Source organism: Strix uralensis, chromosome 4, assembly GCF_047716275.1.
Source record: "Strix uralensis isolate ZFMK-TIS-50842 chromosome 4, bStrUra1, whole genome shotgun sequence".
NCBI lineage: Eukaryota > Metazoa > Chordata > Aves > Strigiformes > Strigidae > Strix > Strix uralensis.
The window spans coordinates 6,902,273-6,925,172 of NC_133975.1; the positions used below are offsets into that span (position 1 = coordinate 6,902,273).

The 22,900-nt window shown below is 41.5% G+C and overlaps 1 protein-coding gene across 3 annotated transcripts in view; it reads left to right on the plus strand.

The window, feature by feature from the left end:
- Positions 1 to 4,754: 4,754 nt before the first annotated feature.
- Positions 4,755 to 22,900, plus strand: part of LOC141942402 (charged multivesicular body protein 3) — a 38,913-nt gene continuing 20,767 nt past the window's right edge. The window contains exons 1-4 of one of the 3 annotated variants that reach the window (XM_074865489.1): positions 4,759 to 5,080; positions 7,314 to 7,453; positions 18,161 to 18,276; positions 20,398 to 22,558. In XM_074865489.1, coding sequence (XP_074721590.1) covers positions 4,855 to 5,080; positions 7,314 to 7,453; positions 18,161 to 18,276; positions 20,398 to 21,976 — 2,061 coding nt within the window. In that variant the 5' untranslated portion in view covers positions 4,759 to 4,854 and the 3' untranslated portion in view covers positions 21,977 to 22,558. Of the gene's footprint in view, positions 5,081 to 7,313; positions 7,454 to 18,160; positions 18,277 to 20,397; positions 22,559 to 22,900 lie in introns of those variants that run through there. The other 2 variants (XM_074865493.1, XM_074865494.1) reach the window with 2 other exon arrangements.

The window sequence follows — 22,900 nt, forward strand, 5'->3', positions numbered from 1 at the left end:
GGGGGCCTTAGTGCAGTAGTGTGGCACCAGGGGCAGAAGGGGGTTCACTTCCAGTCAGGCTGTGGGGAACGCATCTCACAGCTCCCCCAAGCATTTCACAAGTATGTACCGAAGAGCGCCTTTAAACAGACTCAGGGCTGGGTTAAGAAGCCCGGCGTGCCGGAAACAGAATATTTAGCCTGTCATTAGGTTGTTAACTTGGTTAGTAAACTTCCTCTTAAGTTTTATGTTGACTTACAGACTGAAGTCATGCACCTGACTGGCAAGCGTCTTGTAAAAATGTGCTCAAAATAAACGTCTCATCTCAAATACCACTTGCGTAACACACTCCAACTTTGGTATTTGGAAACAGCAGCACAAGCCAGATACAACTCTTGTGTTTTCTGTAACGCAACAGAACCAAAGTTCCTAGTCAACTTGGACAAAGTTGACAGCAAACCCAGCATTTGGTCTGAGTGTGGGACAATTGCTTCATCTGTGCCCACGCTGCTGGAATGGAACAAGAAAATCAAGAAATCTCTCCTAACACCCGACTTGTCATTCCATCAGATATAGGCCCAAACTGCTGCTTTTGTTTGTATTCTTTCACTTTATGTAATCGTAGATGATGGTTAAAGACATGCACTTATCTTCTTGTTTCTTAGGTCATTAGTACAGTGACAATGCAGAGCAATTTTAGCAAAATTAGCAGAGCAATTTGTTAAGTTCTCTACAGCTATGGGCCCCTTGGTCATCTCAGCACATTCAAGCAAGGTTTGTTTTTTTTTGTTTGGTCATGAAACAGAGCCTGTCTTCTCCTGGGGCCATCAAATAATTTTTCACTGTTAAAAAAAATAAAATACCAACTGCCTAGGAAAAAAACTGTCTTAATAAGCTAAGCTTTAATTATGTATCCTGCTCCTGTAAATTGGTTTGGCCTTGATTGATGCGCATTTCTGTGCTGTTGACCACTGCATGTTTGTAGGCAAGAAAAATTACCACAAGAGAGGAAGGGGTGACCATCAGATAAAATTGTAGACTGCATGAAGCCCTGAGCACTGGAGCTCTGGTGTTGCAGCTGACCCTGTGCTGAGCAGGAGGTTGGACATCATAACCTCCTGAGGTCTTCTCCAACCCGAATTACTGTTTGAATCACCTCACCCAAACAGCCAGTCTGAGGTGTCAAATATTGGCTATTGTATTACAGAATAACACCTATATATTAAATCTACTTCCCTTTGGCCACTTACAGACAGTAGAAAGCATCTTCTGATTTAAAATGCCTCTACGTACAACAAAATAGTGTCTGGGCTGCTGTTGTCTTGCTTTGAGACCCTCGTACAGGCTTGTCAGTTTATTTAATATCAGACAATGACAAGTCATAGTTTCATATCCCACATAAAAATGTGTTGAGATGCACCTATGTTGTTTAAGAAGTACATCAAGAGACTCTGAGGTTAGTGAACTCCTAACAATTGTATTTACAGAGTTGGCTGGCTCTTAGGAAAACTGGGTTTCAGGTAGTTTAAATACTAGTTCGCTGAAATTTATCTTGATATATGGCAACATATAAACTGTCCAAAAAAAGGGTATGATACTATTTTAACATTGTAAGGAATTGAATTAAGATTTTCAATCCCTGGTTTTACTGACTCCAAAATGACAATACTTTTCTTAATGTTCCCCATAGGAGTCTGGAAAGTGGATTATTGTTCGTATTCCCAGGTTGTGCAGTCAGCAACTGCTTGGAGGAGAGGGAATCCTTCCCATTTATCAACGGGCAGCAGAGACTTGAGATTTGGCTGTCTGACAAGAAAAGATGGCTGTCCCAGTTCTCAGGATTTGGTCTCATTCGCTCGTAAATCATAGTAAAATATTTTTGCTGCCAAAATTGTTTAAAAGCAGTTCCCTGCTTCGGGTTTTTGTTTAAAGGTGGAATTTATATTCGTCATTCTCTTCACAGTTGTAATATTTGCTCTATGAGCACAGGACTGACTGACTGATGACTGTTTAATGTTGTTAATTATGTGGAGTTAACCCTGGGGTCTTTAAAAATGTCAGCATGTTTCATCTTTGTCTTCAGCCCAAATGAATTTTAATTCACTGTTAAGATATTTAGATTTTCCAGATAATTAAAACTCCCTGAAAAATTGTTTGCAGGTGATATGTCAAAAACATTCCGAGTTGCAACTGGAAACCAACAAATGACAGCTGTATCTAGAAAATACAACATTTCCTGGTAGGGTCAGCTTAGTAAATCAGGAATGTAAAGGTAGGGAGGGAGTAGAGGACCAAAGAGCCTGGGAGAGGAACCGAATCGGTTTAGGTTTTCTCTGCCAGGCCTTTGGTCAGCTGCAGTTCTTGATCATACCCATCCCTGCTCTTCATTTGCAGCTCTGCCCCTGTCCCATTTCGTTGCTTCTGTGTTGGTAGCTGCTTTGCTTTTGGTTGTTCTGGGGGGTTCCAAGTAGTGGTTTGAAACATCATTTTTACTTTCTTGTAAGGACTCCAGGGTTTTGAGTTTTGGCAGATGATTAGCTTCGTCTCTGCAGGGGACTCGTCATCAGTTACCACTGGGGAATGTTAAAAATTGATTTAACTCAGCCCATGAGCATTAGGAAATGACATACTGGTGACAGCCTCCCCAGCAGTTGGTGTTGCAAATAGTTTAGCTGTGAGCGTAGACTCGTAATTGTTGCTAGGTGCTTTCCTGCCGGAGGAAGCGAGGGCATCCCCGAATGAGTTACAGGGGAGAAACATGGGGATCAGGTGGAGGGGGGTATGCAGTGCTCATTAAAAACATATAAACAGACAAAAAGAAACCCCAACAATATGTTTTCTAACTAAAGTTAAATAGACAAGGTTCCTCTTCAAACACCTAACTCCCATCTCTTCCTCCCACCCATCACTTTACATACGCTCGAGCTGCTCACTTGAAACAAAAGGTAGAGAAACCAGGCAACTTCTTGTACGTGTGACAGCAGAAATGGGTTTTCACAAAGCTTTTGAAAAAGAACTGTGTTGCTGGGGTGTGTTTTCAGGGCTCGAGGAGAGCCTGCCTCTGGCCCTCAGGACAGGTGGTGGTAATTGTGCATTTCATTGACAGTCCCTTGGCTCTGCCAGCTGCAATAACAAAGCTACTCTCTTGGTTTTTGCCAAGGGGAAAGGATTCATCTTACTGATGCTTTGCCACTCTCTCATTAGGGAGATGAGCCCTGGCTCTGCTGATCGGGAGTTTACCAAACTGCAGTGGCTTTGAAGGAGAGAGCAGTACTTTGACCCGGCCTCCTGTGACCAGACCTCCCACCCAAGGCTTGCTGCAAACCCAGCTGAACTGCTGAAATCCCTTTGTATTTCATCTAGCAGAGGTAGGATTGGCAGTCCACCTCTAATCTTTACCACATAAAAATTCTGAAGAATAAAGTTTTAACTGCCTCCCAGTGTGAGGCACGACATTTACCAGCTTGTAAGCACTTAGTTTGTGAGCAGCTAATTTTGCAATCCCTCCACTCTTCCCCTTTCAAGAAAAAAATGAGCCCATTGCTGAATAAAACAGCATCATGATTTTTCTTCTGGAAGAGGCCATGGTGGCTGTGTGACAAAACGAGCTGAACCTGGGTTGTTTTGGTTTTTTTTCTTTTTAAATCTTATCAACATGCTGGGAACCCTGTAAATGTGTTTTAAAGGCTCTGAGGAGTACGGCCATTTCAATGCTTTCTACAGGTCAATATTAATATGTTTTTTTAAATTCAATAGTAGAGAATTACTTCAGCATGTACACTCTGGGGGGTTGTCAGTGTTTTTAAAATTAAGCTGTGCTATTTTTGCGCTCATCTGTATGAGTTGGCAATTTTCATGCAAATTATGGATTCTTAAAATAACTAAACACACAAAGGAAATGTTGCATTTCCGTCAGCAGAGAGCCTTCGTCTCAAAGACGAAGCTTGATTTTAGCATGTTTTTTGTAGCAGACTAAATTGTATCTTTACAGCCTAACACTTCTTGTATAGCCTCGGATGATTATTTGTGGATCCACTTAATCGAGGATCCACGCTGCACTCCACATGCTGCCCGTGTGAAGAACAGACCCAATTTAACCCTTTGTCGGGGTGCTGCTCGCCGGTTGCCTTTGGCACGGCCAGCTCCAGGTGCTCGAGTGCCAACGCGAAACTGCAGAATCCCACTTTCAATCCGGTGCGGATGGATTTCACTTTATTTATTGTTGTTTTAGCGGCAGCGAAGGGCTGGGAGAGGGGCTGGCGTGCGGAAATGGGGGATCATACCTACACCCAACAGCTCCCAGCTGCCCGAATCCAAATAAACTGTGTCCCTTAAGCTGTCTTAAAACTGTCCAAACACAGCGACTCAATTCCGGCGGTGTAAACATTTTTTTCCTCGTGAAAAACGTCTGTCGGGGGGTTTGGATTGCGCCGATAATTGCTATCTGAGGTATTTATATTTTATTTTATTTTTGCAGCAAGCGTGTCCGCTGGGTCGATGCGGGCGGCAGGGACGCTGATGCCATCCAGGCCCGGCGACCCGGGGTCGGGCCGAGGTGCTGAATCACCGAGGGGGGGGGGGGGGGGGGGCGGTGCCGGTCGGCGGGGCAGCGCCGGGCACCCCCCCCCGCCCCCCGCCCCGCCCGCTGCCGCCGCCGTCCCCGGCTGCGAACGTCACTTGTTATGTCTCCGCCGGCGGCCGCGGCTCCGCCGGGGCGGGGACAGCGGCGGGAGGAAGGCGGGGGGGCCGCGGCCCCGCGGTGCTGACAGCCCCCCCCCCCCCTTCTTTCTCTTCCCCTCCCCTCCCCGCCCCGCGGCAGCCCGGCCTCCGGCGCGGCTCTCCCCGGCCCCTCGGCGGGCAGCCCCCGGCGGGAAGATGTGGGTGAAGCTTTGCTGTTTGCTGCTCTACTTCCTGGCGCTCTTCGTCCTGGCCAGGGTGTTCGAGGCCGTGGCGTGGTACGAGAGCGGCTTCCTCGCCACGCAGCTGGTGGACCCGGTGGCGCTGAGCTTCAGGAAGCTGCGGACCATCCTGGAGTGCCGGGGGCTGGGGCACTCGGGGCTGCCCGAGAAGAAGGATGTGCGGGAGCTGGTGGAGAAGTCAGGTACGCGCAGCTCCCCTCCGTTACCCACGCGTGGGGAGGGAGGTTTGGCCCCCAGCGACCCACGCGTGGGGAGGTGGGGCGGTCCCCTGCCACCCGGGAGGAGGGGAGGTGGTGGTGGTGGGGTCTCCAGCCACCCCCGCATGGGGAAGACGATCACGCGTGTGCTCTTGCCGCCCTTGGGCTGGAGACCCCCACGCTCCCCCAGCGCCTTCGCAAGGGGAATGTGGGCAGCCAACCGGTTTCCCCCACCAAAGGACCGAGACGCCGGAGCAGTTAAATGGAGGAAGGCCGGGGGAAGCTCGGGGATGGTGACGTTAAAAATCTCGGCGGCGTTTTAAGCCCAAATAGGCTGCGTGGAGGGAAGGCCTTGGTTAGACGGGTCACCGAGAAATGGCTCTTGCCGATGAGTTACGCCGGGTTGCTGTGGGCGGTTGGGGTCAGGATGGCGAGGTGGTGGTTGCACAGATGAGAGCTAGTGTTGGCTGCCGTGAAAAACGAGGAGGGAAGAATCCAAATATAGGCAGTGGGTTACTATTTACAGCTGGGGCCAGCTTTTTTCCCATGTATTCCTCTCCCTACCCATTTGCTGATTTTGTTATAGGTATTGCTGTCAAGATGGGCAGTGAGGAAAGGAGTGATTTTATAGCTGAGGAGCAGAAGGGATGGGTGCTGAGGGATGCGGTGGTTTTATAGAAGAGGAGCAGAAGTAGATCCTACGTACAAAATATGCCTTGGAAAAAGGCAGGGAGGCGTTTCAGAAGTCGGGAAAACCAGGTGAAAGAGGTGGACTTTTGGGGGCTGCTGAATAGCGAAGGGTGGAGAGCAGCGGAGATATAAGGAATGGCAGAAGTGTCTTGAAAGTCAGGATGCTGGCCTGGAGTAGTCAGAGGGAGCTGGACCCAAGGACTAGGAGATGGGGCTGATGTAATAGCTGTAGTGCCAGCCAAGCAGGAAAATGTGAGTAGCTGCTTTTAAATCAATGATCGAAGGGCAGCTGATCCAGGAGAGAGAGAAATCCCAGTGATCGGGGTAGGCAGCGAGGGGGTCAAATGTCCAGACAGAAAACGAGAAGGATTTGGATGAATATAGTGAGTACCATAACCTTTCAAAAAAAATGCAAAGTGTTTTAAATAATTTATATTAATGCTGGGCATTTAAATATAATTTGCTTTTATTGTTCATTGTTTATTTATGTTGTTTATTCGCTTTGCGGCTCCAACAGTAAAAAGCATTAGGCGATTTCACTTTTGTTTCCAATCACTTTCACTCCTTGGCTGTCAGGTACTTCCATGATGTCATGATGTTTGGGTTGCAAATGCTGCAGGGAAGTGTTTAACTCCAAACAAACTGTATTAACCCACTTCCTCAAATGTCATGGAAACACTTCTCATACCAACAGGCTTTGCAGCATTTTTCCGTTTTTTTTTTTGTTTTTTTTTTTTTTTAAATTTTGTGAATACTTTTGGAAACCCCTCAAGCGTTTTAGCTGTAACACTTTTGTATTTTGAAGAAAATAGCCTTTTTAGACAGGACTTCATTTCTTCAAGCTTAATAGATTAGTTACTAGAATGCTTGGTTGTCATTAACAGCATTTGTAATGATTGTGAAACAGAGCATGAGAAGGAAATGGGATTACAAAGGAAACATTATCAGATGATTTTACTGTGAGCTCTTTACCACAATAGGATTGAAGTTCATGGGAACTTTTTGCAACTGTGCAAACAGAAGCCAATAGCTAAATTATTCTACCTGAGATTTTTACTTGCAGTGGGACAGTCAACGCCTTTTTTTGGTACGAAGTTACTGACTGAAATTTTGGAAGTCTGCTTGAATTACCAGTGTTAAAAAGTTGGTTGCTGCAAAATTGCTATCCTGTGAAATGAATGCAAAGATACATCATTTAAAATTGCTCTCAGCCACAGAGTATTATCATTTTCATAGAGTGAGGCTTAGAAGATGTTCATTTATTCTTTTGTGTGTTCAGTTGCATGTGTGGTACATCTGTGTAATCGGAAGCATAGCATTCATACCTTCTGTAGTCTGACAGCTGAAGTCAAATTGTTCACAGTCATGTCACTATAGGTAGAATTATAGCAACTTTAAAGTTTAGCTACCTTCGTACTGAAAAGGTTCTTTGAGCCACCATGCGAAATATAGCTTGTTGCTAGAATTTATGAAGTGATCTTTCTCGAGTGGCGTTTTAATTTAATTTCTCCAATTGTCTCTTTTTCAGGAGACCTCATGGAAGGAGAGCTTTATTCTGCTCTCAAGGAGGAAGAGGCCTCTGAATCGGTTTCCAGTACAAACTTTAGTGGTGAAATGCACTTCTATGAGCTTGTAGAAGACACAAAAGATGGGATCTGGCTGGTACAGGTATAGAAATTTGATCTTTTATTTATTTATCACATCCAAAATATGTTTCAAAGGAGGGTTTATGAGGGTAGTTAACTAGCAGTAAAAGCATATAACAGAGATGGTGACAAAGATAAGGTACATCAGGGAGATCATAAGGAATAAACCTGATCAGAAAAACAAGAAAGGCTGGAAGTGATGGAGTTCCGATAGAGACAAGAAGAAAAGAAACCCTTTTGAAAACCAGGTACTTTAGAACCAGAAAACAAGCAAAGCAGCACACATTTAAGTACACAGACTATGCAAGTATTTGGCCCTTGTATTGTAAGAGCTTGTGTAATGTGTGAAGTAGGTGCGTTAAGTGTAGATGCACCCAGCTGGCAGAGGAGAGGTGCTTCTGGTGTTGCTCTCCCTTTTGGTTGCATTACAGGCTCAGATCCAACCAGTTTAAGTTTCTGTTTATCTAAGGGGCTTAGAGCACTTTTTAAAGTCTCTTTTGCCTCTTCACAAAGGCAAGATCTCAGTGTGCTACTTCCCAGACTAGCAGGCTGCTTCTACAACATACTATGGTAGTTTATCCTTCCCCCAAACCTTGTGGGCCTACCGATTTTATAGTGTGCTTCCCCAGGGCTGCATGAGAATAAGATCACATTTAGGAAAAGAAAGAAAGGCTTTTGCAAATAGGATTCTGAAATAATTTATCATCACTCTTGAGAACATAAGTAATCTAGACTAAAATGTAAAAATGCTTTTCTGCATCAACTTCTCTATTGATAAGAGGGTTTTTTAAGGCATAAGTTCCCTGCTAACAGCTACATCAAGCAATCAAAATTCTCCAGCAGACAATTAATTGTTCAGTTGACAGCTCTCCTGCCTGGTTTGTCTGGTCTCCTCACTTCATGTTTCCTATTTAAATAGATTATCAAGATTTAATGACTTCCTGTTATTAGACCTGCACTGTCACCACATCAGATCTCATCCTAAAATAGACAATGAGAGGACCGATTACCTTCAGAGTCAAAATGGCATTTGTGTTTTGGGAAAGATGAATTTGCAGTTTATTGAATCTATGTTTCAGGTTTAAATCATACAGAAGGGCATTCTTCAAGCAGAGAGAGAGTGTTGAAAGGAAGTTTACACATCTCCAAGCTAGTTGACAAATACGAGCATGAATATGCTATGAAAAACCTTCCCTCCGCCCCATGCAGCTCAAAAGAGTAAAATATGGTAGTTCTCTGTTGTCTGTTGCTTGCAGAATTTTAATCGTAATATATTTTCAGCTAGCTTCATAATAGCAGATCAGATAGGCTGTGTTTTGATATCTCTAGTGTGATGAATGTTGTCATCATTCTGGGAATATTTGCACAGCTATTCAGTTGGTCACAATAGCTGTGGAAAAAAAAATTAGTGGAATTTACTGAATAATTTACTTGCTGAACGCTGTTTGTCTGTTTCTCCACAATAAAAACCACTAGACATGTCAAACTTCTTTTTTTCAGTCTTGCCTTTTGAGTTTTCACCACTGTGAGTTTTCATTTGCTCCCTTCCCTACCATAACTCCTGTCGGGATAACTCTGTGCTGGATTCTTTGTGTCCTTTCACAGGTTTTTCCCATGCTCTTTTCTTAGACCTCATCCCTCCAAAGCTGTTTTTTATCATCGCTTCCCTGTTCTAATTCTTGATTACCCTCCCTTTTCCATTTTTCTTTACCATTAGGCACCCTGTGGAAACTTTACAGTGAATTAATTAGCTCCATGCTTAGGTAGGGGACAGGGCAAGAGTGAGGATGCTTCATGGATGGGTTTGGTGACCGCAGACAAGGACCGTTCCCCTGCTCTGTTGTTGCTACTGGCTGGGAAGCAGAAAGGGTCTCCAGATCCAATTTGGGATCCTGACCCTGAATCTCTGTTCTGCGGGGGCTGCTGGAAAGCAGTAGAGGGAGAGGAACAGGAACAGCTCTGGCTCAGCTGGCACAGTGGCTGTTGGTCGAGTTGGTTTTGAAGACTTTATGATGACGTTTGGGAGAATGGGGACTCTGAAGTTGATTTTTATTTTCCAGTACATGTAAATGAAATTTCTGGGGTGGCACAGGCTGGTAACGTGATAGCCTTCACTTTCTGCAGAGAATCAAAGGAAAAAGAGAAAGCAATTACTATTTCTTGGTATGTTTGACACAAATTCAGATGTGAATTTATCATTTAGATCTAGCAAGATTAATTCGTTGAAAGTCAAAGTCCATACATAAGGAAACAGTGTTTTGTGGCTTGGTTTCTTTATTTTCTGGAAATCCACATGCAAAGCATCCAGGTTCAGTGGTGATTTGTTTATCAGTGTAGCTGTTCACAGGTGCCCTCTGCTCCGATGTGGAGCTTCTGTAGAGCCACAGACAGCAGCATGTTCTTTCTCCTATTAGCTCATGATCTCATCACCTTTCTTTTTATGCCTTTCTTCTTGCTTGCCAGCTGCTGTTGTGCACTTCTTTGACTGACAAGGAGGATGAGTGGTAGTTTCTAGAGCTGCTTTTCTTCTTGGTAGAGGAGTAACATGTAACATTCTTGCTTTTCCAGACTCTGCTATGTCTCATGCTCTCCAGTTAGTCTCTAGAAGCCTGTCACATCCAACAATATTATAGTCATTATGACTTTTTAAAACCATACAGTAAATGATCTACAGATAAAAATCCTCTTTGAATGAAGTTAAATCTAAATGAATGTATATTTTTGTTTTAGAAGTCTCTGTGTAACATAGTGGTAGAGTCAAGTAAAGGGAACTTTCTTCCTGGAATTGAGGCAGGAGGACAAACATTTTGATCATGTCTGGAAGAGGTGCAGAGGACATTATTATAGATCTAAAATGTTGCAGTCCATTCTGCACCTCGGCTTCTTGTTCAACTGGTGTAGTCACAGAGCAAAGGATGTGCCTGCAGGATTTTGGTGGTGGTTTGTTCTTTCTTTTGCATGTAGAATTGAGTAATTTTCATATTTGCCTTTTTAATTTTGCCGGGTGATCAGTTGTTCTCTCTATAAGGAAATTAAGTAGAAACTCTCAATTCTTTTAAAATACATTGTTCAGTATTTGTGCCTTTTCCAGTAGCCCTTCAGGATTGTTTACTATAGGATACCCGATTTTAACTTTCAGTATCCTTCTTGAGAGTCTTCATATCCAGTCAAGGGTGCAGAGTACCATCAGCTAGAATGTAATAGTTCTCATACTGCCTGCATATCCGTGTTAATTCATTACAGAAGCTCATTTATTCTCAACCTCTGACTTACCTGACAGAGCTGTTCAGATTGGTACATAGATCGCCCCACCTCCCTTGAGAAACTACACGTAATTTTGAGGTGGTTGATTTTTGCATGCTATGATGGATGCAGTCTTCTGTCTTCGCCTGTTTTGATCTTATTTCTCACGGTCTCTTTCTCAGACAAGAAAAGCAAAAAATCTCCAGACATCTATAATCTGTACGGATGGATTCCGAACCAGTTGTGAGTTCTTAGGAAAAAGCGACTATGCAGAAATTCAGTTTCATCAGCACAATGCTGAATAATAAACAGAGAATGAGATGTCTCAGAATTAATAAAAGTACAGACAGTCATGTAGAAACTTACTGATGTTATCTGAAACAAGTGGGCTTTTTTCCATGCTTCTAATAATTAACTCGCCGGTCCATTTATAATTAATTGTATTTCTAAATGAGAATTGTCCAAATATTTTTCCTTCTGTTTTATCTATGGGTGGATAGTTTGCAACATAGCTGTTGATTATAAAGGGTTCAAAGCAGGTCATGGTAACCAGATTTGTCTCGGTAAGTTTTGGTCTCAGTAAGTTTATATAAAAGCACATAAGAAGCTTAATTAATAGACCAGGGTTTTTGAACCTTTGTATCTTTGTGGATCACTAAAAATCTTCCAGTAAGTGCATGGACTCTTTACAGTAATATCAGGCTTTCTTTGCTCATTCACCCTCTGCAGGCACTGTGGAGAAGTTCGTGGACCTCCAGGGGTCCAGATACCTCAAACTGGAAACTGTGGAACCAGACTGACAATTTTCGCATATATACAACCTCATTAAATAAGTCAAATTAAATTAAATGAGTTCATTAAATGTTAGAAATCAGTTTCACTTTTGGCAAAATCACGCAGTTTTTACCGATTCAGATATCTGTACTCCTTCATGTGGAGTCTGACTTTGAGGCTGGGCAAGGATGACCGCTCCCGAGAGAGCTACCAGTATGTGTGCATGTGTGTAGGAGGAAGTGGTGTCTCGTATTTAACAGGTTTTATTCTTCCTGGTGGTTTAAAGCCTGCCACAGTGCCCTAGTGCCCGGAGTTGATGAGCACTTGGAGCTGTTGTCTTTGTGACTAAGCTGTAAAACCGAGTTGTGACTATTCATGTGTATTCAAAATTGTGTGCTTTTGGTATGAGCAGGTGTGCCTGACACCTGGTATCCTGGCTAAATTCCAGCTTAGATAATGCCTGAGCTTCCCTTGGCACTTTCATTTGGATACAGTTTTCTCTTCCTGTCATGGCACATACTCCTAATCCATAAAGGCTGAGAGATGCTGCCAACGTGAATATTTCTCCATGACAAAAAAATATATATAAAAACCACATGTGCATCACTTAGCTCAGAGCTTCTGCTGTATTGTGATGATCTCACAATTCTGCCTTTCTGCTCTGATTTCTTTTTTTAGTGTTGTTTCCATCTCTGGTGCAGTGTATCAGACACAAATGGAATGACTCTTAATCAAACTAACAAGGCACAAGGGTTGTTGAACGTGCAAAGCAGACAATTCATCATGATGTTTTTCCCTTTAGTGTTACCGAGGTTACTTTCCGTTCCTGAGGCCGTTAGAGCCAGTATTTAAGGGCTGATTTTAAATACCCTCTTCAGAAAAGCTGTCTGTCAAGGGTGTTCCGGTTCTGTGTGAAGTTATCCTTGTGTATGCTGTGGTCTGCAAAGTAGCCAGGTTGCTGCAAGTTGTTGGAGTGGACCCAACTTGTTAAGAGTGTTGTTTTCATTCCAGACAACATACTTGGACTTGTGCACTGTACGTTATAGGGATTATTCCCCATTAAAAAAATACCAGTGAATCCCATTTTAGTATCTTCGCTATCAGGATATATGTAAGCTCCTTCCTCCATCATGCTGTAATTCTTCTTATGCATCAAATGTTTAGTACGTTTCTTTCCTCTGTATGCCTTAACTGTAGGAGAAAACAGAGAAAATATTTGAAGGAGCTAAAATTGGTTAAAATAATGAGAATTGAAATACTGTGAAGTGTTTGTTCTGCATTTGTCCATCTCTGACTCATTCTAATGCCTTGTTATATTTGAACATTTTAAGTTGTGAGCAAGGTTCAGAACTCACTGAGACCAAATCTTGTTACTGTGACTTGTTTTGCAGTCTCTACATACCTGTCTAAAAGAGATTGAACAAGATGTGATTTAAATGCACGGAAAATAGGAGAATGCTCAAGTGAGGCTACTGTCATGTCGTGCTCCACTACTGCAGGGGTACCAGAAGAGGAGTCTGTCTTTTCATATTGCATTGCTACAGCAAACTCTTTAACATCAGCAGTGTTTTCTTAGTATATTTTTCAGTGTATGTTTCATAAAATAATTTTTAAAAAAAATCCTTAATGATATCTAGAAATTAAGGAGCAACTGCATCGACGACAGTTATGAAGTAGTTACTGCAATATTGATGCATCTACCCGAGACACTTTAGGTTTTGGATTAGGCAAGAGAGGCAGTGTCTTGCTGACATTGTCCTATTTTTCCAAGTGTTTATATCTTTCTGTCTCCAGGGTATTTGCTCTTAAAGTCTGTTTGCTTCTCTACTGTAACTATGACTATTTTAACATATAGATCAAAATGATTCTATTAATTACATTCTTGATTGGCCTCTTTTGGGACAGTTCTATCTAATTCAGAGTCAGGAGAGCTCTTCCAATGCAAAAGCTACATATTCAAATGCCTGTTGAAATCATCAGGACTTCAGTAATGTCAGTATTATATGTTCCTAGATGAATTCTATTTTCATTTTGTTTTCTGTGGTATCTGGAAGCCACCTTCTTAGGTATTAATAGAAACTGAACAAGAAAACTCAATCAGAACATGCAGAAATAAAGGAGATTTCCAAACCCCTGTCTTTCCGTTTTTACTTGGCACATCTTGGTGGCATAATTTACCTGCAGAATTTCACAGTCGTTGGTTGAGAATCTCCTGACCTTTTGGGATATGGTGTGGTCCTCCCAAATTCACAGATGGAGTACAAAGAAACTTGTGTCTGAGACTTCAGAGGAAGTCTGTGGATGGATGCTCAGTAAGGGCCTGGCCTTCCCTCCAGCATCTTCTTCCGCTAAAGAAGCCAGTAATTCATATGTAGAAATGGTAATTCAGAGCCAGTTTTCTGGCCTGGGTTTGGGGTAGATTAGGGAGCAGTCCTGTTTCATGATGTGGGATTGTTAAATGGCAGGGTTACTTTGATTCTATTGGATTCTCTTAGCCCATTAAGATGATTAATAGATTGAGTTATCTTCCATTGTCTTATTTGTCGCTCTGACATATTATATTTTACAGATTGTGAACATAGTTTATAATAAGAAAAGCTTGAAGGGTTTGTGCTCCTCTAAATGTGGTGTTTGTTTCCCAGCTGTGCGAGCTGACCTCATGAAAAGATACATTCTCCTATGAGCTTTGTCTTTATTTCTTTAAAATGAAATGAAATAAAATGAAAGGGACCTTCTTGATGAGCAAGTTCATCTCTCTGCTAGACTGTGGAATATGCGTTTATAAAATATCTTGCTGTGTCTCTTAAATTTTAAGTTGTCTGAGTGTAATGCTCTATTGGCTGTTCTTGGAAATGTGTATCTGACTTCTGGCTTAAGTGTATTCATGGCTGATTTGTTCCTATTGTGCTTAAATTCACATTGCCCTTTAGTTTCACTGACTCCTGATGTCTACCCCACTACTCCCAGTATGTGAGGCCAATCAGCCAGTTTCTTCTGTCAGATATAGTATATCCTGGGCTTTGCTTTTTTTCCCAGCCAGTTAATACTGACGGCTCATAGTTCCTTTTGGATCAAACTAATAGACCCAAGCTTTTCCTCCCATCGCTGTTTCTAACTGATGAACTCCCAGAGTGTCCTGTTCATTATTGAATTCAATTTCATTTCTGACACTCTGCATTACAAGATTTGTGCAGCTCTTCCTGTACGGCGTTATAATCTCTTTCGTACGTAGACACGCTTCCCAATTTTATGTCATCTACAAATGGCTTTGGGAGACTGCAAGTTTCTGCAGGAAGGACATTAATAGGAATATATGCTCAGCTGAGCTCTAATTTAAGAAGTCTGTTAGCACCTTTCTGGCGTTTTGATGTTTTCTCACTTTAGCCAATTTCTTACTCACTTTAAAACTTTTATTTTTTTTTTAACTCACTATAAAAGCTTATCTCCAGTTCTCATTTTTCTGTGTGGTACAGTACATGATACTCTACCAAACTACAGACAGGGTACTACATTCCCTTTCTCTTAACTTGGTTCTTTTCCTCCAGGAAAGATGGATTTTTAACTCTCAACTTAATCTGGGATGATACATCTTTAGTAATAGCATGCTGGAAAGGGGTGGAAAATTCAACCATCTCTGCACCTTTAAAATTTGTTCTACAGTTTTGCATACTGGTGAGATCAAACTGGTGGGCTAATTTTTTCATTTGCTCTTAAATATAGTTACTAACTTGTTATTCTCCTGTCAAAATGTAAATTAGTCTGAGAGCAGTTTTATAAGAAATCTTCACAGGTTCATCTGTGATTTTGTGTGCTTGTTGTATTACAGTTCTGAGATGGAGATTACCTGCTTACTCTGATTTAAGTGTGTTAAGTTATTTGAGTTTTGTTTCCATCTTCAGGTGGTACAATCTCTTTCCATAAACTCGCTAACCTGTCTATGGACAGCTATCTCCTCCTCACTGAAAACTAAGCCAGAGCATTAATTTCATTTTAAAAATGAATTACATGAATTACATTTCTGTCCTGCCTTTGTTGTGTGGTGATCCTGCTGCTTTTCTCCCTGTTCTCCTCTTACTCATATGACTGAAAAACCTTTTGGTGCAGCTTGTAATATTCTTTGTATGGTCTAACTTGAACTGCTCATTTTTTCCTTACCCTTTTTTGATTTCTTGCATATCTTTCTTTTCCTGCTCTTCCTTTTGACCTTTTTTCATTTCTCATAGATTCTCAAATTATTTCTAAGATCTTTTTGGAAGTGCTTGCTAGGAAGAAGTGCAAGACTTAACAACTTTTTTCCCCTTGCTTGAAATATAAAATCCTAATAGCTTTAACACCTTGGACTTGAAGAATTCCAGGCCTCTCCCACAATCATATTCCTGGTCTGCTCAGTCACAGGTGGTTAAGCTGAATTTCTTAGCTTATCAACATTCACACTTCTTAAATAAAATCTGTTAGAAGTGTTTGCAAGTTATCTTTAAATTAAACTGTATTACATGGTGACTGCTTAACCTGCAGTATTTTCTCAGATTCACTCATCCACAGAAGATGACGACTACTTTCCAAAATACAAACCCTTGCCTTTGTGTGGTGAACTCCCAATGTTGTAAGTGGGTGTTGCCTGCAAGGAGCAGCTGCAATGGGCATGTTATTTGTTTGGGTTTTTTTTTTTTTTTTTGCCTTAATGACATAAAAAAGCATGAGCCCAAGAAATTTTATAAAGCTTCAGTGTGCAAAACCACAGTAGGGTTCTCTCTGTCTGCTAGTTCTGTCATTGTTCTTCATCATAAATAACTTTCTCCAAGAGGAAAGACTTTTTCATAGGAAGGGGATTAAACTGATATTAAAAAAATCCACCAGTACTAACAGCCAGATGACAGTGAAACATACTGGTGACTGTATTTGCAACAAATCTCCTGCTCTTGACACTTAAAGTGAATATTGTAATATCAGACAAAAGAAAGAGCTGAGCAGGATTGGTCCTCCTGCACATAATGTTAGCATACTCTCAACAACTGTGCTAGGCTTTTTCAGAACATGCACACAGGATTTTGGAAGAAACCGATCTCTCAGTAGTTGTACCAAAGAGTAATCCAGTAATAAATGTTTTATGCTTACTAATAAAATGTAGTGATTCCTTACTATGTTGGATGCATTTATCATGCCGTAGTAGCTCTGAGGATATACTTGCATTAAGGTGTCTTTAGGAATGCGGTCTCTTTTAGTTGAAGTACATGAAAGGAAGAAGTTTAAAAAATCCAAAGTAATTGCTTCAGTTACATTGGGTGATGTAAAGAAGCCTCAATAATACAGCAGATTTCACCAGCTGGTTGTCTCGGTGCTTGAAGGTTACGTTTAGCTAACCAAAAAGGCTTTTCTATGTGATGTGTCTGTTTTGAGAATAACTTGAAGGATTCTTACCTAGATGTTCACTTCTGGTTTTATTTAAACATTTTGGACTCAGTGGAATGCGAGTGTAATCTGTAACTGTAGTTTAGCTTTGTTTCCCTATGTAGAAGTTCTGCTTAGTGAATTCTATTAAGTTCCTGAGAGGATGCTACTTACCACAAAGCAGGTAATTTTTTTCAAGTCTCAAAGGCCAGACGCGCTTTCCAAGTCTGCGTCTCAGCCTGTACGTAGAGAACTGTTAATTATGGTGACAACCAAACTTCCAGAGGAAAGCTGACATTTGAGGTTATTAAGTCAGAAAATGATTGGGAAAAGTTTAATGGCAGGTAAACAAATACCTGACAAATGGAAGTTTCAAAACTTAATTAAAAAATATATTTTAAGTGGTTGCCAGTAAGCTTGCAGAAGCATGTGAGGCACTTCTAAAATAGAAACTGTGATGGTTCATGGAATAATGCATGATCAGTCATGTCATTCAAAATTATCTGTCAACTGCAGGCAGGCAGGGTTGGTTTTTTTTTTTTTTCTTCCCCCCCCTCCTTCCCTGTACAGTTATAAGTCAGAAGATGAGTGCTTATTCTTTGTCATCTGTATCTGCAGAAGCTTAAGTCTAGGTAACCTGAAGTACTACCTTTATATACTAGGTTAGAACAAATTAGACCTTGGGATATATCACAGTGAATTACTCTGAAATGGCAGATGGGACATTGGAGTTGGTGGAGCAGTCACGTAAAGTTACAGAGTGAGTCACTGGCAAAGCTGGAAGGAGTCAGGGTTTTTAGGCATTATCTGGGAGTTTAATCGCTAGTTTCCACCGCATAGAAATGGTTGTTGGCAGTCTAATCTGGTACCAGGTACATACGTTCCAACTCATTTTACTTGCTGCGAGACAACATTTCTTTGGTATGTTGTAACTTTTCATGGAGAATTGTAATAAAATAATGGTCTTTTTTTACTGTGAAGAAGAGGAACCTGCTGCACCCTTTATCCCCTACTATGAACTGGTTAATGATAGTTTTGGTATTTTCCCAAGGGTTTTGTTAACTACCACTGATTTTAGTATCTTAACAGGTACTTAAAATGATGATGCACTTTTATCTTTATACAGGAACTCTATCTCTGTCTTAGAGCTTCATTCTCCAAAGACATTTAGTGTGATTACCGGTTGTATATACTTACTCTATGTTCTAAGAGAAGGGGAAAACAGTGTCAAGGATGACTAGATCTCTGTTTTCCTGAAACTTGCTCTTTACTTCAGCAAGCAAACTTACTGTGATACTAAATTATTATTTCCTTTTGGCAATAGGTCATAGCAAACGACAGAAGCCCACTGGTGGGTAAAGTCCACTGGGAGAAAATGGTGAAGAAAGTATCAAGATTTGGCATACGTACTGGCACTTTTAACTGTTCCAGTGACCCCAGGTATATTCTTAAAGGATTATCTAAATCCCGAGAATATCTTAAGGCTCACTTGTGTTCTGGCAGCAGGGCTAGTTGTGTTGTAAAAGTAGCTGTGAGGGAAGGTAGCTTTATTCATGATTTTTATCTCTACTAAAGTCTGTTCAGAATTCTTCATTACATTATTTATCAGCACCATAAACACAGATCTGCAGCTTCCTAAAGCATCGTGTGGGAAATACATGATTAGACTATGTAGAGTGTAATACAGCAATGGAAGAGAATGAATAGAAGAGTTTGGCTTTAGAGTCCAGGCATTCGGGGACGAGAACTGTGCTTGCTTAGGACAAAACCAAGTATATACAGCCCATGTAAGAGAACTGTATCGGTTGTAGAGTTGTTGTATTGCCATCTGGAAAGGAGAAACACAGGTTAGCATGAACCTTGCAAACAGTGCCTACTTCTCAGGATTACTGACAAATCCTGTTCCCTGAGAAATGTGTATATGTTTATATATAAACTTGCACACACCCTTTGACAACATACAGTGTGCTATGCAAGATTCACTGTTGTTTGTGTATGATTTCAAACAAGGAAGAAGAGCAACGCTAAAGCAGCTATTAATAATTCTGTGCTGCTGTAAAAATAATTTTTTTGAACATCTTGTTGGAAGCGTTTGCTTCACATGACTTTGTCTAGAATTCCAGTGGCATGTGTGGATATGCACGTTTCTTGCACAGCTTAAGTCCTACATGTTTACAGAAATCTCAAAGTTAATCATAAGAGAAAATTCTTAGACATTGCAGCGCTTATGCAAAATAGTCTTTTATAATCAAAACACTGGTATTTGAACCTCTTGAAAATTTGGCAGTGTTTCTCTTTGCATAGTTCCTAACCAGTCTCAATGTTATGATCAAATATTATGTTTTAAATTAATTTCTTCCTAGTACAAGAACTGGTTTTTTTACTAAACCCTCATGAATAGTTTTCATCAGGTTGCAGCCAAAATTCAGAATAACACTGCATGCTCCAGTAGTCAGGATACCTTTATTAGTAGGGTAATATCTTATGGCTCCTTCTAAAAATGTTACATTCAGATTCCTGAGATGGGGAGTTGTAATTGTCTAAATATATGTTGATAGACCAAAACCAGAGAGGATGTAGGTAAGATGGCTAGTGAATGAGGCTGATGGCCCCTATGTCAATGTGCAGGGTTCTCAGGGACAGTTTGCATGCCTGTTGGCTGGGTATTGTATTGATTGTTGAAACTTGCCAGACATTTCCTAAAAGGAGGACGAGATGAATTGGGTGGCATAGTGATGCTGGTAGGAAAGATGCATGAGACAAGGGATCTTCTGAGTCATCAGACTCGTCTCGTAGTTACTGGGGTCTGGACCATGACTCAGGCTTCAGCCTTGAAGAGACGCCTCTTTTAGGTATGGATTGGGAGTTCATCCCATCTCAGCGCTCTGCCTGCCAGACAGTGGGGGTATTCTTTTAGCCCGAGTCATCCAGCAGCATGTGTCTGCTTCCCCCTCGGCTGGTTTTGTGGCAAGCTCTCTCACCACACCTCTGAGCCTGTCTGCATCCTTTCGAAATGGCCCCCGTAGGAAGTGGGCCCTTAACAACTTTATTAAAGCAACTGTGAGCAGACCAGTGTCTTATTAACTTTGCCCCACTGCTGCTTGGCAAAACTGGGACAGAAGGAAGCACTGGGAAAGTTACCTGCAGGCTCGGGAAAGCTGTGGGACGTTGAGTTACACTGTAGTGATTATCTTTGTGGCCAGAAGGGCAAGGAAAAATAGCTTCTGATACTAAAGCTTTATAGTGAAGAGTCAGCTTGCAGTTACAAAGCATGAATGACTGTATGGCCTTGTTTACTATAACGACCCGTGAAAATTAACACTATTCCTCTTCCCATTTTATGAATACCTCTCTACAACATTTCTGTAAGATAGATAACAAATGTATTTTAAGAATAAATACGCTTTGCCAGAGAATATTGGGTGCCCATATTTCCTACTATTATATGTAAAGATTCCCAGGTGCTCAGCAGCTCTCATTTTTGGGCTCATAACAGAAATTTAAGGACTGCAGCTCCAGGGTTGTGAAACTCTGTAATCTAACGTGCCATTTTCTTTGTAGATACTGCAGGAGGAGGGGTTGGCTGAAATCCACCCTCATTATGTCAGTTCCACAAACCAGTACCTCCAAGGGAAAAGTAATGCTCAAGGAATACAGCGGGCGCAAAATCGAAGTGGAGCACATTTTCAAATGGATCACAGCCCATGCTGCTTCTCGAATCAAAACCATCTACAACTCCGAACATTTAAAAGAAGAATGGAACAAAAGTGACCAATACCGTGTGAAAATATACCTGTTTGCCAACCTCGACCAGCCTCCGGCCTTCTTCTCTGCACTAAGTGTAAAGTTTACTGGAAGAGTAGAGTTTATTTTTGTGAACGTGGAAAACTGGGACAATAAAAGTTACATGGCAGAAATTGGTATCTACAAGACACCATCGTACATACTTAGGACTCCTGAGGGGATTTACAGGTATGGAAATAACACTGGTGAATTTATATCACTACGTGCCATGGATTCCTTTTTGCGCTCGTTACAACCAGAAGTTAATGATTTATTTGTTTTAAGCTTAGTTTTGGTTAATCTGATGGCTTGGATGGACCTGTTTATTACACAAGGCGCTACTATAAAGCGTTTTGTGGTTCTTATAAGCACTTTAGGGACGTATAATTCATTATTGATTATCTCCTGGCTACCCGTGTTAGGTTTTTTGCAACTACCCTACTTAGACAGCTTTTATGAGTACAGTTTAAAACTCTTCAGGTACTCTAACACAACTACTTTGGCTTCTTGGGTAAGAGCCGATTGGATGTTCTATTCTTCACATCCAGCCCTCTTCCTCAGCACGTACCTTGGTCATGGTTTACTAATTGATTACTTTGAGAAGAAGAGAAGACGCAATAACAACACCGATGAAGTAAATGCTAATAATCTGGAGTGGCTGTCAAGCCTGTGGGACTGGTACACCAGCTACTTGTTTCATCCTATTGCTTCTTTTCAACACTTTCCTTTTGACTCGGATTGGGATGAAGACCCGGATTTGTTCTTGGAGCGGTTGGCCTTCCCCGATCTCTGGCTTCATCCTCTGATACCAACTGATTATATAAAAAACTTACCGATGTGGAGGTTTAAATGCCTTGGCATCCACTCTGATGAGGAAGTGCTGGAAACCTTTCAAGACAGTGAAAGTGACTCTGACAGTGAAAACAAAGAGGTCTTCAGTAGTGAAAAAGAAGTCTTGGAGGACGATGAGCTAAACGCATTTCACAGGCGCAGTGAAGGAGATCCTCGGTGCGGTGCTGAGACCTGTTCGTGTGCCAATAAATATTGTCATCAGGAGCCATATGAACGGAAAGCCAGATCGTACGGCTCGTACAGCACCGCAGGTGACATGGAGCCAGATTGGTCAGCCTGGCCCTCCGAGATGTTGCACTGTACAGAATGTGTCGTGTGTCTAGAAAATTTTGCAAACGGTTGTCTGCTCATGGGCTTGCCGTGTGGCCACGTGTTCCACCAGAATTGCATCGTGATGTGGCTGGCGGGCGGGCGACACTGCTGCCCCGTCTGCAGGTGGGCTTCATACAAAAAAAAGCAGCCATACACACATCCACAGCCTTCGTCGAATGATGCCCCATCTTAGCTGTGTGCTGATGTCCTTTGTAAGCTTTCAGGATATTACTGCTTGCCTTTTAAATGTTAGTCACTTAAAAGATTATGTGGTTTGAAGTTTTAGTTTAAATGTTAGTGCAGTGAACTAAAATATACATGATGCTAACGTTAATGACAGAATCATTTGGTTGCCTTGTATGTTGAACGGAACACATACTTACCGTACAATAACTTTTTCTTTTCAACATCTAGAAACTTGATGCTGTTTTTGTAAGCACAAAAATCAAGCCTACAACAGAAGCGTATTCCAGCAAACGTTTACAAGTCAGGATGTGGGTGAAATTGAAATTCTAATTGGAGATAATTGCTTAATTTAAGTGTTTCTTATTTTAGAGTCTGTTCAGCACATCTTTGTTGAATAATGTATGTTGTAAGACAGTACCATTTAAAAGAAATCGGTGAAATAAATTATTTTAAAAGGAGATTTGTAATGTTAATTGTTTTGATAAATATTTTGTGTGTATGGTTACAGATGTCTTGCTGGTCTGATTTATCTGTGAAGACAATAAAAATATGACACAACTTTTGTGACTAATAAATCATCTCCTAGTGATGCAGGAATTCATTGCCTCAGTGTTATCCACCGGCCAAGCAGAAGGCGATGGTGTTTCACTGGGAACTGCTGCCTTCGTAAGTCCTCTGCACTGAGGTGCTTCTCTGCTTGACCAGTGGTTTTCCAGTTTATTACAAACTGCTTCATCAGACAGAAACCCTCTTCTACCAGCTGTCTCTCCAGCACCCTTGTCTGCAGACATCTAGGAAGACTTTAGGGTAGCCCCTCTACAGCCTCAAACCATTGTGAAGGACCAGAATATTGTCATGCAGTGACAAAAGTGGCTTGTAAAGGTAAAAACTGACAGATTCCAACTGCTGCTGTTTTGAAGTGATTCCTGAT